The 13455-nt window shown below is 37.2% G+C and overlaps 1 protein-coding gene across 8 annotated transcripts in view; it reads left to right on the top strand.

Annotated features, from left to right (window-relative positions):
- The window catches only part of BBS9 (Bardet-Biedl syndrome 9), a 295333-nt gene that overhangs the window by 138436 nt on the left and 143442 nt on the right, over positions 1-13455 (top strand). For all 8 annotated transcript variants that reach the window (XM_021385807.1, XM_021385806.1, XM_021385811.1 and 5 more), the window contains one exon: positions 10046-10268. In XM_021385807.1, the coding sequence (XP_021241482.1) occupies positions 10046-10268 (223 nt within the window). The remainder of the gene's footprint in view (positions 1-10045; positions 10269-13455) is intronic.

Raw genomic sequence — 13455 nt, 5'->3', positions numbered from 1 at the left:
CAAAAGATCAAATCTTTGTGGCAAATAATTTGGGGGAAGGAGAGAATTTGAGTACTGAGGTTGTCACACTACTTCTTTGTGCACTATCACAATTCCTCTAATTTTTGGCGAGTGATTCTCTTCCTGCAGTTAATTTTGCTCAGTGAGAAAAATGCCTTTTGGCAAACATAGCAACTCATTTTCTGTTGCAGGCAATGTATGCCATTAAATAATGATTTTCATTTGTAGCTGAATTACAGCAGTGAATTATATGGGTAGAATAGAAAAGTGTAAATATTTTGCTGCCTTGGAAAGAAAGTTTTAGTATGACCAATTGAATCTTCCTGTGTATTGATCAAAATTGGTAAAATAATACATTTTGGATACTTCCTATCCGAAAAGATTCTCAGAAGAAGCTACATCCAATTGTGTATTCAAATATTACTTTGCCAACTTCCAGATTTTGCAAGAATGGGACATAAATGTTTTATTTTTGAAATTTGTTTTTAAAAGACCTCCTTTTGGTAAGTGTGCTGTTGTTGTTGTTGTTTTTTTTTTTAAATATTCTTAATAGCATAAAATAAATTTAAAGAATAGTGGAGAAACAGGTTTTGATATGCACTGTAAAATTTTAAGGACAGAAAGAATCATTGCATTCATGTCTTGTTTAATTGTATTCCCTTGTATCAAGCTCAGAACAAACATTAGGTCTTGGTATAAACCTTACATTAGAGAGAATCTGGCATACCTAGTAGATAATCAGTTGGCTTTGAGAATTAATTTTACCTAACTTGAGCTATCAACTTCTTTATTCTGCCAGTACTATGGAGATAATGAAGTTAATCTTCAGTGGGCTATCTCTGTTCCAAGCAGAAGCCTACTCAGCTATCTTCTTTCTTGCTGTAAATTAGCTAAGGCAGAAGTGTGTTCTGCTGTGATTAGTTTGCCTTCAGCATGCATATTCTCTCCTTCTAGGCTATCACACAAAGTACTGCAGTTGTCCCAAGAGACATATCCTTTGTGTGATAGATTAAACTAGCTTTTGTTATCAGACATCTTTCTCTATGTAATATTGTGATGGGGGCCTCTAAACTTCCTCTTTGTTCAGAAAGTGTTATCTGTCTAGCTCATGCACAAAGAGATGCTAAAATATTTCATTGTAGTAGTAATTACCGAATATGTGTTACATACCGGGAGCTCAGATCAGTTGTCATCTAAACTGCTTAATGACAAGAGTGATGCATGACGGTGATTATAGCAATGGTGTTCTCCAAAAGGACTTACAACTAGATATATATAATCAGTTACTCTTTCCTTTGAGATGTTTCTTTTAAAGAAGCTGGTTATCTTGGGAGAATTTTCTTGATACACTAACTGAAAGATCTGCAGACTCTTGCTATGGAATAAAAAGTATTGTACTACTGTCTTAAAAATACAGCAATTCTATGTAACTGTCTGAATTTAAAGAAAAAGAAAAGAAAAAAAGCCAGCAGTGTATCACAGCATCTTCTGAGAAAATAAAATGGGGATGCTTCCAATAATTTTATGGAGATCTAGATTTATATTCAATATATTACTTAATTGTATGAGATCAGTCACAACAGTCACAAATGTTTCTAGGAGGATATATCAAGACCTAATCACCAAACCATCCATTCTTGGATGTATTGTGATTGCTAATTAGAACCAAGAATGCCAGTCAGCAACCTCAGAACCAATAACAGTAATTCCATAACTGTATTTTCTTTTTTCCCTAAGAACAATTTTTGGTTATTATTAGATAAGGTGTTTTTTTTACAGTTTTTTTTTTTTTACACACATTACTGGGTAGTGTGAGAAGATATCTCATATGAATCTTAGTCGAATTTTACAGATGGAAGTCTTCCTTTGAGATAATGGTAAGCTTCTCTATCTTAATTTCCTAGATTAACAATGATATGCCAGTATTCTCTAATGTCTGCACAGGTGGTGATACACTTTGCTTTAGAATTATAATGACAGGTCAGTTCAGATTGAAGAAACATAAAAATGGCACGATCTTTCTTCTGGAGAAGAGCCATCTTCTGGCTTTTTCAAAGAAGTAAGAATTTGATGTTGCTAAAGTAGTTTTGATACCTCAGAAGTAAATGAGACATTCGTTCCTAAGAGAAAGCCATGCAAATAATGCAGGAGTTTGTGATTTTTGCCCAAGCTACTGTCTCAAGAAACAAAAGTTGATTCTAGCATAAGATTGAAAATTGGATATCCAAGTAAACGTCCTGTAGTGGAAATGCTAAGTCATGGTCTGAGCCAGTGCTTGAGCACCTGGTGGGAAGGCAGGGCCAACCCAGGGGAGCTCAGGTGCATGCAGTGCACCTGAGTGACCGGAAGGGGTGGAGCCAGGATCCACCCCTTCCCAGACCTCATTTAAGGGTTGGCAGTGGAGTTAAAGCATTTGTGTGAGCATGGTTCCCTATTTCATATCTTTCAGGAGCACGAACTTACTTGATAGGCTTCCATAGAGTCTTGGAGCGGCAACCTAATAAAGGAGAAGAAAAGAAGCTCCTCTATAAGGATATAATGGATGCAAAAATAAAATATGTTGAGATGCAGATGTGTTGATAATTAGCAATAACAAAGCAGTAATAGAGTAAAAAAACCCAATTTGTCTTCCCTGTATCAAAAATTATTTTGCTGAACCCCACTGAACTTGTAGATTTCACTTATGGCAGACTTACTGTTGGATGTATGTCATTCTTCAGGAATACGCATGACTTCTGTTGTGTTTGTGTTCCTGCAGACAGCTTTGACAGCATCTGCAAAACCCAAACATCACTTTGGTTTAGCTAGAGAACTAGCGAGAAATTTTTAAGGAAAGGAAAGATGAAGTGTTAGATGATTTTCAGCTAAAAAGCAAAACAACATGCTTCTGAAGTGGGCTACAAAGAAGACAACTGGTCCATTCATTCAGAATGCATACAAGAGTTTATTTCATCAGTTTCCAGAACAGAACTGATGGTTGTGAGGTGTGAAGTTCCAGAAGAGAAGATTGAGATAACAAAAAAAACCAACCCAATAACCAAAAAACCCACCACCACCAGCCAAACAACAACAAAAAACACCAAACACTGAAAATTCCGGAATAAGGGATAGTACGCTACAAATGTTCTTCTTAAGCATTTAATAGTTTTGGAATGTATTTAAGCTTGAGTCATTTGTCTGGATTTTTATCAGTATTGAAGAATTCTACCAGTCTGCAGGATTTTACTATTTTCCTGCTTTTTAGTTATTCCAGTGGTGATTTTTTTTTTTGTTGCTATAGTGAGTGCTTTTTTTCTTTGTTTGCTTATTTTACTAATTGGCATTTTTTAATGCACAGTGTTGAAGAAAACTCTTTTCTATGTTATCATGAGGATAATTATTTAACAAGTTTGTGTGCATCTTAAAGAATACGTTGTCTCATGAAACCATGCGTGCAAACTTAATACATTAATGCTTCAGTAATGTGCAAAAATTGCGTGCCATTTTCATGGGTGCTGTGGCTTTTTTCTTGCTGTTCAAGAAACAAATAGACACATTAGAACTGTAGGATATGCTTAAGGAATGTGGGATAGGATGACTGATAGCATAGAAAATTCTTGGCAATAACTGCTAATGGCCTGTGTCAAAGACTACCAGTTCAGTAGCCATGGATTAGTGGATTGCCAAATTTGTATGTGTAACAATAAGATAACTTTTTAAATCACTGTGAAATCAAAGTGTTGAGAGACATGACCAGTGTTTCTTGTGGTTATAGAACTGTTGTGTTAGGTACAGAAGTTTGTTTTTTTGATTCAGATAAGCATAAATGCTGTGGTTTTCATTCAGGAAGGTGAGTTTCCAAGTACTGCAGCATTTTTGAGAGTTGATGAAATCATTATTGTGACTAAAATCAAGAAATAAGATATAGCCAGGCAAATTCCTAAGTTAACAGCTGTAAGAATTCCCATCATTTGACTTGCAACAGTTTTGCATATTTTTACAGTGTGTTTTAAATTGCATTTGCATTCTTTCAGTACCGTTTTGGCTATCATTGTAGGATAAATTAGGCAGTCTGAAAATGGCTGTTGCCTTAGGAATAATAACATAAATAGCTATAAAGGCTTTCAAGGTAAAGTCACGTTTTTTGAGAGAGAGAGACTCATTAGGATACAGAATCAAATATCTGCCTGGCTCACGAGCACAGTTTAGGAGGAGACTTGTTCAAGTTTGCCTGATGTGCCATTAGAATGATTTATTTACACTTACGACAGCTAGTATTAACTTTTAGCTTTCTCAGTTTTCATGGTCTCTGAGTTCTGTTAATTCCATAAAGCAGTTGTTCTCAAACTAATATCCCAACAGACACATTTCTTCCCCTTTCCAAGTTGTTCTCCCCATCCTTTCCCTGGAAAGTCCTCAGCTCTACAATATTTCTGAGCTCTTCTGCTTACATCTCCAGCTTTGCTCTCCATAGTGCACTCTGTTTCCCCACCCAGATATTCTGTCCAGGTTATTTCAAGGTTGGAGAAGTTTTTTCCTACATGGCACTGTAATTTGTCTTGTTCTATTCTTCCTACAATGATGCTGCAGTTTCCTAATACTTTTTTTTGTTTGTTTTTTGGTTTTTTTTTGGTGGAGGGTTTTGGGTGAATTTTACTGGACTTTATGAAGAGATTTGGCAGCAAGCATCACTGTAAACAGGCTTTTAGGTAGGAGAAACAGCTATGAAAATGACTATAACCATTTTAGAAAAATACTACTTTTCAGTGGGTTTGCACTATAAGCAAGCATTCTTTGAGAACTTGCTGCTCTTTTGCATTATCTTGTGTAAGAAAGTCTCTGTTGCTGTTAGACTTTTTGCTAAACAATTCTTTCTTGAAGGTCTTCAACTGGAGTAAAAGGCACAACAAAGACTCCAATAACTTTCAGTAACATCTATGTATTTGATGTAATAAGCAGACTTTCCAGAAACAGCATTCCACTCTCAATTGCAGCAGATATGATCTTTGATTTTTAAAATTCCCTCATGAAAAGTCTTCTGGCATTTAGAGTAATTTTTCTTTCTTTTGTAGACTAAATCATTAACTTTATTAATTATCAAACCTTCTAGATATAATCACCAAGTCATACAATCTTATGTAGACTATGGTATTTACACAGTCAGTATATGTTGCCTATTGTTTTGCTTTCCTATGTTAATTATGAAAGTGAATGATTTTTTGGGGGAGAGGCATTGTGTAATGATGCAAAGTGATAAACTAATTAATTTCCAGCTTTGCAGCATAAAACTTCACCTGTTCAGTTTCTGTGCTTTGGGCTGTATGCAAGTCTAGAGCAATTTGTCCTTAGAGTCTTTGTAGGATTTAAGCTTTGGTGCATTATGAGAATTTATTTTTGCCAATTTCAGAATAGTGAAGGAAATGAAAAGTTGTATCATATAAGATCTAAGCATTCATTCTCAGCACACCCCAAGGCTCCTTTCTGTTTTATGATTGTAGCTTTTTTTTTGCTCATATATGTGTGTTCTCTTTCAAGTCTGAAAATAAATCTGTGTATGATTCACATCTTTTACAGGTTTTCATTACAGGGAAAAATCTAGCTTACAAGGACTGCTTGAATAAAAGTCTTTTTGTACATATACAATCCCAATGTAATGATGATTATTAACTTTACAGAACAGGGATTTAACAAAATATACTTATTGGGTTATTTCTACAACTAGTTGTTTCTATGGCTAGTTGCTTTAATCTGGTTCCGGTAAAACTTTATGAATATAACTAGTGTGGTCATTTCAAAAGGTGTGGTAATCTAAAGAAAGGGTGGATTTATCTACTCTTAAGATGTTTGATGATCCTGTAGACTTTAGTTGCAACTCCTTGATTTGACTGCCCAACGTCTTACATTGGTTAGACAAATTAATTTGTATCTGGAGATGTTATTGGCTAGGTAAGGCTTAGCTTGGCTGCTTAGATGTGTGTTAATCGCTCACTACATCAGTGATTTGCATGTCAAAACCTTCAGTATGTATCAGAAAAGATTTTAATAAAGTCTGATATTTCACAGTGTGAAGAAAAGTAGGCAACAAAATGAGAATTTACTTAGTACTGCCTAAAATTTGGTTAAGTTTTGTGAAGTTCTGTTTTAAAGAAATGTCTTTATTCGTAGTATATGTGGTAAAACTTATAGGTGAAGCATCTACATTTTGTTTTGTCTCAGAGTGACGTGATAGAATGTACAATATTATAATCCATTCGAGTTTCTCACGTATTTATTACATATTGTCTGTAAAGGAAGCAGCTCTCACCTGTTGTGAGGGAAAACAGGGGCAAAATTGCAGTATCTGCCAAAAATTCTTGTGGTGTATACAGCAGGAACAATTAGATTCTTACTTTTTTCAAGTGAAGTCACTTCATTGATATTAGAAAATTGACTTTATTTTTTTTTATTTTTTTAAACTTGGGGATATGTTTTAAATTGCAACTGAATGCTGTAAACTTCTGCTGATTAGGGTTTTGACTGGACTTCGAATAAGAGCAACTTAGCTTAATCAGTACTTCATAGAATCACAGAATGGCTTGTGTTTGGAAGGGAACTTAAGATCATCTAATTCCAACTTCCCTGGTGTGGGCAGGATTGCCACTCACTACATCAGGCTGGTAGGGGCCTTCTGGATGCCCCGTATCTGGAGATGCTTACCTTCTCTGGGCAACCTGTTCTGGCACCTCACCGCTCTCTAAGTAGCAATGAGGACTCACTGCAGCCTTCTCTATCTTGAACAAGCCCAGTTCCCTCAGCCTGTCTTTGTAAGAGGTACTCTAGCCCTCTGATCATAGAATCATAAAATCATAAAATGGTTTGGGTTGGAAGTTCCAACCCCTCTGCGTGAGGCAGGGACATCTCCCACTACACCAGGTTGCTCAAAGCCCCATCTAGCCTGGCCTAGAATGCTTCCAGGGAGAGGGTCATCCGCAACCTCGCTGGGCAACCTGTTCCAGTGTCTCATGACCCTCACAGTAAAGAATTTCTTCCAAATATTTAGTCTAAATCTACCCTCTTCTAGTTTAAAACTATTTCCCCTTCTATTGCTACATGCCCTTCTAAAAAGTCCCTCCCTGGCTTTTCTGTAGGCCCCCTTCAGGTACCGGAAGGCCACTATAATGTCCCCCTGGAGCCTTCTCTTCTCCAGGCTGAAGAACCCCAGCTCTCTCAGCTTGTCCTCATAGGGGAGCTGCTCAAGCCCCCCAGTCATCTTCATAGCCCTTCTGCTCCAGGCCCGAATGCATTATTCCAGATGGGCAGAGTAGAGGGAGACAATCACCTCGTTCTCTCTGCCGGCCACCCCTCTTTTAATGCAGCCCAGGATACTGTTGGCCATCTGGGCTGCAGGCACACACTGCTGGCTCATATCCAGCTTTTTGCCCCCCAGTACCTGCAAGTCCTTCTTTGCAGGGCTGCTCTCAGTGAGTTCTTCTCCTAGCCTATATCTGAGATTGCCTTCACCCAGGTGCAGCACCTTTTACTTGTTGACCTCATTAGGTTCACTTGGGCCCACTTTTTAAGCCTGTCCAGGGTCCGTTTGAATTGCCTCCCTTCCTTCTATTGTATCAACTGCGCTACTCAGCTTGGTGTCACCAATAAACTTGCTGAGAGTGCACTCAATCCAACTGTCCTGGTCATTGATAAAGAGGTGTAAGAGCCCTGGTACTAGGACAAAGTTCTGGAGGATGCCACTTGTTACAGGCCTCTATCTGGGCATAGATATGTTGACCCCAACACTTGGGCTGCAACCGTCCAACCAACTTCATCTTTCACATTTGGAACTTGCAGTGATCTGTGAATGACGTTATAGATGGAGAATCTAAAAAATTAAGAAAATCATGCTTTTAGGCAGCTATATTGTATAGATCTGTGAAGTATCCATAAATATAGGAGTAAAACTATCAAGTCGGGCTACAGTTAGACTCTGTCTCACGCTTCTCCACATGTATACATATCTCATTCATCTTAAGAACAGTGAAAATCCTGACCCTTGCAGCCAAGTGGGAGGCTATAGTGCTGTGCCTTTCCTTGCATATTGTGTCAGTGGATTAGTATGGTTTCTACAGCCTGACAATTTATCTGCAGCATGAATTCTCATATGCAGTTTTACTGTCTAGACTTTTAAAATAACCAATTTACCAAGCATGGAACATTATTTTAGAGGTTTCTTCATGTTCCGGCAAATGGTAACCCCTTTAAATTTTCTTAGCATACCCCATGTGCTCTGAATTAAAGCTTCTATCAAAGTGAGGTTGAATGTATACTTACTGTTGTATTCAGCTGCCCTGAGAAACCTTAGTAGTAATATAAATGGCATGCAAGGGATATATATACTAATGAAGTTATAGTTCTGCTATTATCACAAATCTGTGAGGGATGCTCCAAAAGCCAGTACTGAATATTACAACTATGGCTATAGCATCACTCTTCAGTGTGCTACAGACTAGACCACCTGTACTTTCAAACATCTTTATTCATTTTTAACACATAAGTGTTGAAGAAGCTTTCTTGTTGCTTCAGTTCTCCCTATTCTTGCACCAAGAATTCTGACATGCAGTCTTACTTGAAACCATTAATTCTTAGTTGTATGAAGTCACTTAAAGTTTCTGTCAAGATTTTTTTCATGCAGACATCACTCTTGTGTATTCTCTTACTAATCATAAAGGCTGCTTTGAAATTGACTGGACTTAATAGGCGAAACAGTCCTTGAATTGGAGGAGATAGTTTTATTGTCTGCTAAAAAAATAATTTTACGTGGAAATTACATACAAGAATGAGGGTTGGAAAATGTTAAGGCTACAGTACAAAGTGAAACATACCTGTGGGAGCCAGGGACAGAATACCAGCCACTTTTAATTTCCTGACTTCCATTAGTTTGTATTTCAATCTCCTTATTTAAATGCTCCTTTTGCATGCATTTTTTTGTAATTTATTTGGAGAAATATTATTGGCCAGTTTCTCAGCAACTGTATGCTGACACTAGTTTACCATGTGCTTCTTTCACTTTTAGTGAAATTCAAGATTCTTATGTTTATGTTGTCTTACTTTTCATGACTTGTATAGTTAGGAGAACCTGGCTTGACTGTTTTTGATGCTTTGTACATATTAAGTTTCATTGCCCAGTATGTGGGAATGTAGACAGCATTTACCAGCTCATTAACCTCTTTAAATTGACTGCAGAATGGATTATTTCCTGTCACCACCACAGGTTGGTGGATGGATTACACTCCAATGGACTCTCTCTAGAATATATGAAAAATGTTAAGCTATCACAGCGTTGACTGACTGGCATGATTATACTAATTTGCATATTTTGGGGGTGGAAACTTCCAGATTTAACAACAGGTTAATGTTGTTACTGTTTCAAAGTCAGGAAAGGCAAATGTTCAGTAAGAAAACCCCTCTAGTTGATCCAGTTCCTCTGCAAAATGTAAATTTTTAATACAAATATAGCACATTTTCAGGACCCTGTTTATAAAGACTAGTGTGTGTTTTGGCCAGGGTGAAGTACATATAACTGTTTAGTCTTACCAGTGTACTTGACAACATTTTTTTTTTCCTACTGGGTGCTATGTGGGTAAATGCTTTATTTTGTGGAAGAACGTATACCAAACATAACGCATCTTCTGTATGATGTTATAAAAAAAGCATTATGTTTGTATTTGTATCTTAATCCTATTCTGAATTCTAGATGTTGTATTCAGGGACTTCTGTTTTCCCACTGTTTTAATACAAATGCTAAATTTAACCATTATCTGTCTCAACTGTCCATGTACTATTATTTAAAGTCTATTTATCTCTGAATAGTATTAGAAATATTTTTCCCCCTTCTGGCTTGCTAGGGAATTTTTCATCTGTACCAGCTGAAGGGACAGATGGCTATGACTTTTGTTAATGCCCAAATTATATTTTACTTATCAATATTATTTGAAAACCCATAGTCATTTTTTTTGTTACTTTGTGTTTAACATGCTATATCATATTATACTTCATCTCATTTAATTTTATTTCCTGATCTTTAATCCAGGGATGGGAAGAAACTGTGGATTCTGCCATTTCTTTCTTGCTAAGAACTTGCTTGTCAAAGAGCTCTAAGGAACAAGCCCTGACTCTTAGCAGCCAGTTAAGCATGCCCAAAGATACTACCAGACTTAAGAAGAACATCAGCCTATTCTGTGATAGATTGGCCAAAGGTGGTCGACTTTCTTTGAGCACCGACACAGCCACTCAACAAACCGCTGTTGTGCCAGGTAAGGCGTGAACTTTATGTTCATAATTCAGAACATGTATGTAAAAAAATTAAAAATGATGAACACTTGATTGTGTTTGGAGTTTAATTTTCACTGGTTGTGGAAACCAAACATTGGTTGTCTTGCAAACTAATAGAATGAGCTAGATAAAACTTTGATTTAAGATTATATTATTATCCCAGTTTGATCACATGTAACTCTTCCTAGAGCGCATGCATAGTTATGGAGCAAATGTATCCCATAGGGTCATCTTGATACTCTAAAAATAAAAAAGGATAAGGTATTTAAACTTTTCAATTAAAGTGAACATGTGCATTTCTAACATATGTGATGAAAAAGTGAGGACTGAGAAATCCCATTTTCTTAAATCCTAGTTTTTTTGATTGAGATTTATTTTAGTTGTATTACGAACTTTATGACATGCATATGTTAAAATATGAAATAGTCAATATAAAAATGTGCACGTTTAGGAGGTGGCAGTTGGGTAGATGATTCCTGAAGTTAAAGATCAAACTAATCTTGAAGTATATTTCTCAATTAGAAAAGGAACTTAGAGAAGATTTCAGTATTGCACAATGTTTAAAATGAAAATCATGGAGTTACATTTTTAAAAAATGTTATTCATCTCCATTTCTTTATACATTACTTCTTTTTAGTTAACACTGGGAGCGAAATTACTTTTGTTCTACTTCTTAGATTCTGAAAGCTAGCATCTTCTGTTAGGCTGCAAGACATTTTCTTCCTGTTTCTTTTCTTTTAATAACACCAGGTACTCCTGCTGACTTGGCTACACAGTATTTTTCCAGCTCTCTGTTTAGGTAGGAAACTCATTCAGCCTCATAGTCTCCTAAAGCACATAATCTCACTATGTTCTTTGGACTCAATGACTTCCTTCATCTACAACAGTTTTCACATATGTAGGGAAAAGTAACACACACTTCATGCTTAAAATTGTTTTGTATTTTTATAGGTGTTGATTTTGATTAAGTTTGGAGTTAGGACAGAATTTTAATTTCTTATACTTCGTTGTCTTGCCTTTCAAAGAATAATTTAATTCCTCTTTAAGATAATCTGAATGACCTGTGCAATGTTTCAGCAGCTCATTTACAAATACTTGTTATTATTCTGTGCAGCCATTCTTTGCACATGGTAATCTAAATGTTTTGATGGCTGAGGATTGAGCAACAGCAGAAACTCTTCTACTTAATTAACTTCTCTTTATTGTTACACTGTGCCCATATCTGGAAGTGGACTGATAACCGCATGAAGTGAAGAAGTGAACCAGAATAAATATTAAATTAGTTTTACATATTTTTCAGGATTTCTTTGCAAGTCTAAAATGTATGTTGTGTATTTCATTTGTTGAACTCGCAAAAGACTTTATAGCCATTGTTTCTCCTAAGAATTTTGAAAAGGTGTCAATAGCTGCTACTCATCTTTCTCCTCCAAAGCTAAGGAGGAAATGATTTAATAAGTAAATTCAGTTCTGTCTGTTCAATTTACTAGTCCTATTGAAACTGGAGGAGTGTTCATTTTGGTAATGACTCTGCTCTTTTCCTACAAGAGCAAAGTTTTGAAAGTTTGTACACAAATTTGGAAAAATCTTACTCTGAGAAAGCAATCTGGTCATGCCTTCCACATTGCTTACGTAAAGATTAAACTTAAAAAAGTACCAAACCCATTGTTTTCTACTAAAGGAGACCATAATAAAAACAAAAAAAAAAGGCAGCAGTGACAAGTACTAGAATAGTTTCTCCAATTGTGGTACTAGTAAACAGTTATATGAATGTCAGAGATCCCTTGGGAACTTGTCCTTAGGGAGGGAGGAACTGAGCAGAGCTGGCAGCTCTTTAAGGACATCTTAGAGTGCAACACCTCTCCATCCCCACATGTAAGAAATTAAGCAAGGAAGTCAGGATACTGGCATGGCTGAACAAGGACCTCCTGGTCAAACGCATGTAATAAAGAAATGCACAGACAGTAGAAGCTTGAACATATGCCCTGGGAAGAATTAAGCGTTGCTATCTAGATGTGTGCTAAGGCAAAGATGGAACTGAACTTGACAAGGGATGCAAAGAATAAGAAGGAGGGATTCTACACGTACATTTCTCAGAAGAGAGAGGCCAAGGAGAGCGTACCCCCTCTGGATAAATAAGAAGGGAGAACTAGCAACAATGGGCATGGAGAAGGCTGAGGTACTCAAAATGTTCTTTGCCTCCATCTTCACTGAGGATCAGTGAATCCTGACTGAGGTGAGGATTCCCAGGTTTCTCTTATCCATGAACTTCTAGGCAGGGGCTGGGGGAGATAAATCTCTCCCACTGTAAGCAAAAAGCAAGTTCAAGAAGACCTAATGAGACCGAACGTGTACAAGTCTATGTGGCCAAACAACATGCATCCCGGGGTTCTGAATGAGCTGACTGATGTGTTTGCAGAACAGCTCTCCATCGTATTTGAAATGTTGTGGCTGTCAGGTGAAGTCCCTGGTGACTGGAAGTAGGGAAACATTACTTCGGTTTTTAAGAAAGGAGAAAGGAAGACCCAGGGAACTACAGGCTGGTGAGCCTCACCTACATGCCTGGGAAGACCATGGAACAGATCCCCCTGGAAGCTATGTTAAGGCACATTCAAAATGAGGAGGTGATCTGAGACAGCCAGCATGGCTTCACCAATGGCAAATTGTGCCTGACCAATCTGGTGACTTCCTGTGATGGAGTGACAGCATCAGAGGACAAAAGAAGGGTAGTTGATGTCTGTCTGCTTGAAACTTGTGGTTGGATGCAACTTAGAGCAACAAATCTCCATCAGTTTCTTATGATATTAGTGTCTTAGATATGCTGTAGGATGTGGCTATGAACAGTGGCAGCTAACGTCATTTGTAGTACCTGTGTCTCTCACTTTGCTGATAACTGCTTTGGGTCCCCAGCTCAGTGAGAAACTTCAGCAAGTTCTGTGGGCCAGTCTGTACTTCGTGATGGAGCATAGGACAGAGAAGTGGTAGCTATCAATGTGTAACATAACACATGATACTTCTATTAGGACAGTTTTGAAAACTATAGTGCTGCTGCTGCTCAGGAACAACTTTTTATTTATATAGTCAATCTTTCTTCAAGCACTTGATTGCCATACTACTGTTGCATTAAATTCTGAAGCTAGACCTGGTTGTTCTTCCTTGAGGAGTAACAAG

The sequence above is a fragment of the Numida meleagris genome, chromosome 2, assembly GCF_002078875.1.
Source record: "Numida meleagris isolate 19003 breed g44 Domestic line chromosome 2, NumMel1.0, whole genome shotgun sequence".
Taxonomy (NCBI): domain Eukaryota; kingdom Metazoa; phylum Chordata; class Aves; order Galliformes; family Numididae; genus Numida; species Numida meleagris.
The sequence above is the reverse complement of the archived record's forward strand: the minus strand, read 5'-3'. Positions and strand labels throughout refer to the sequence as shown.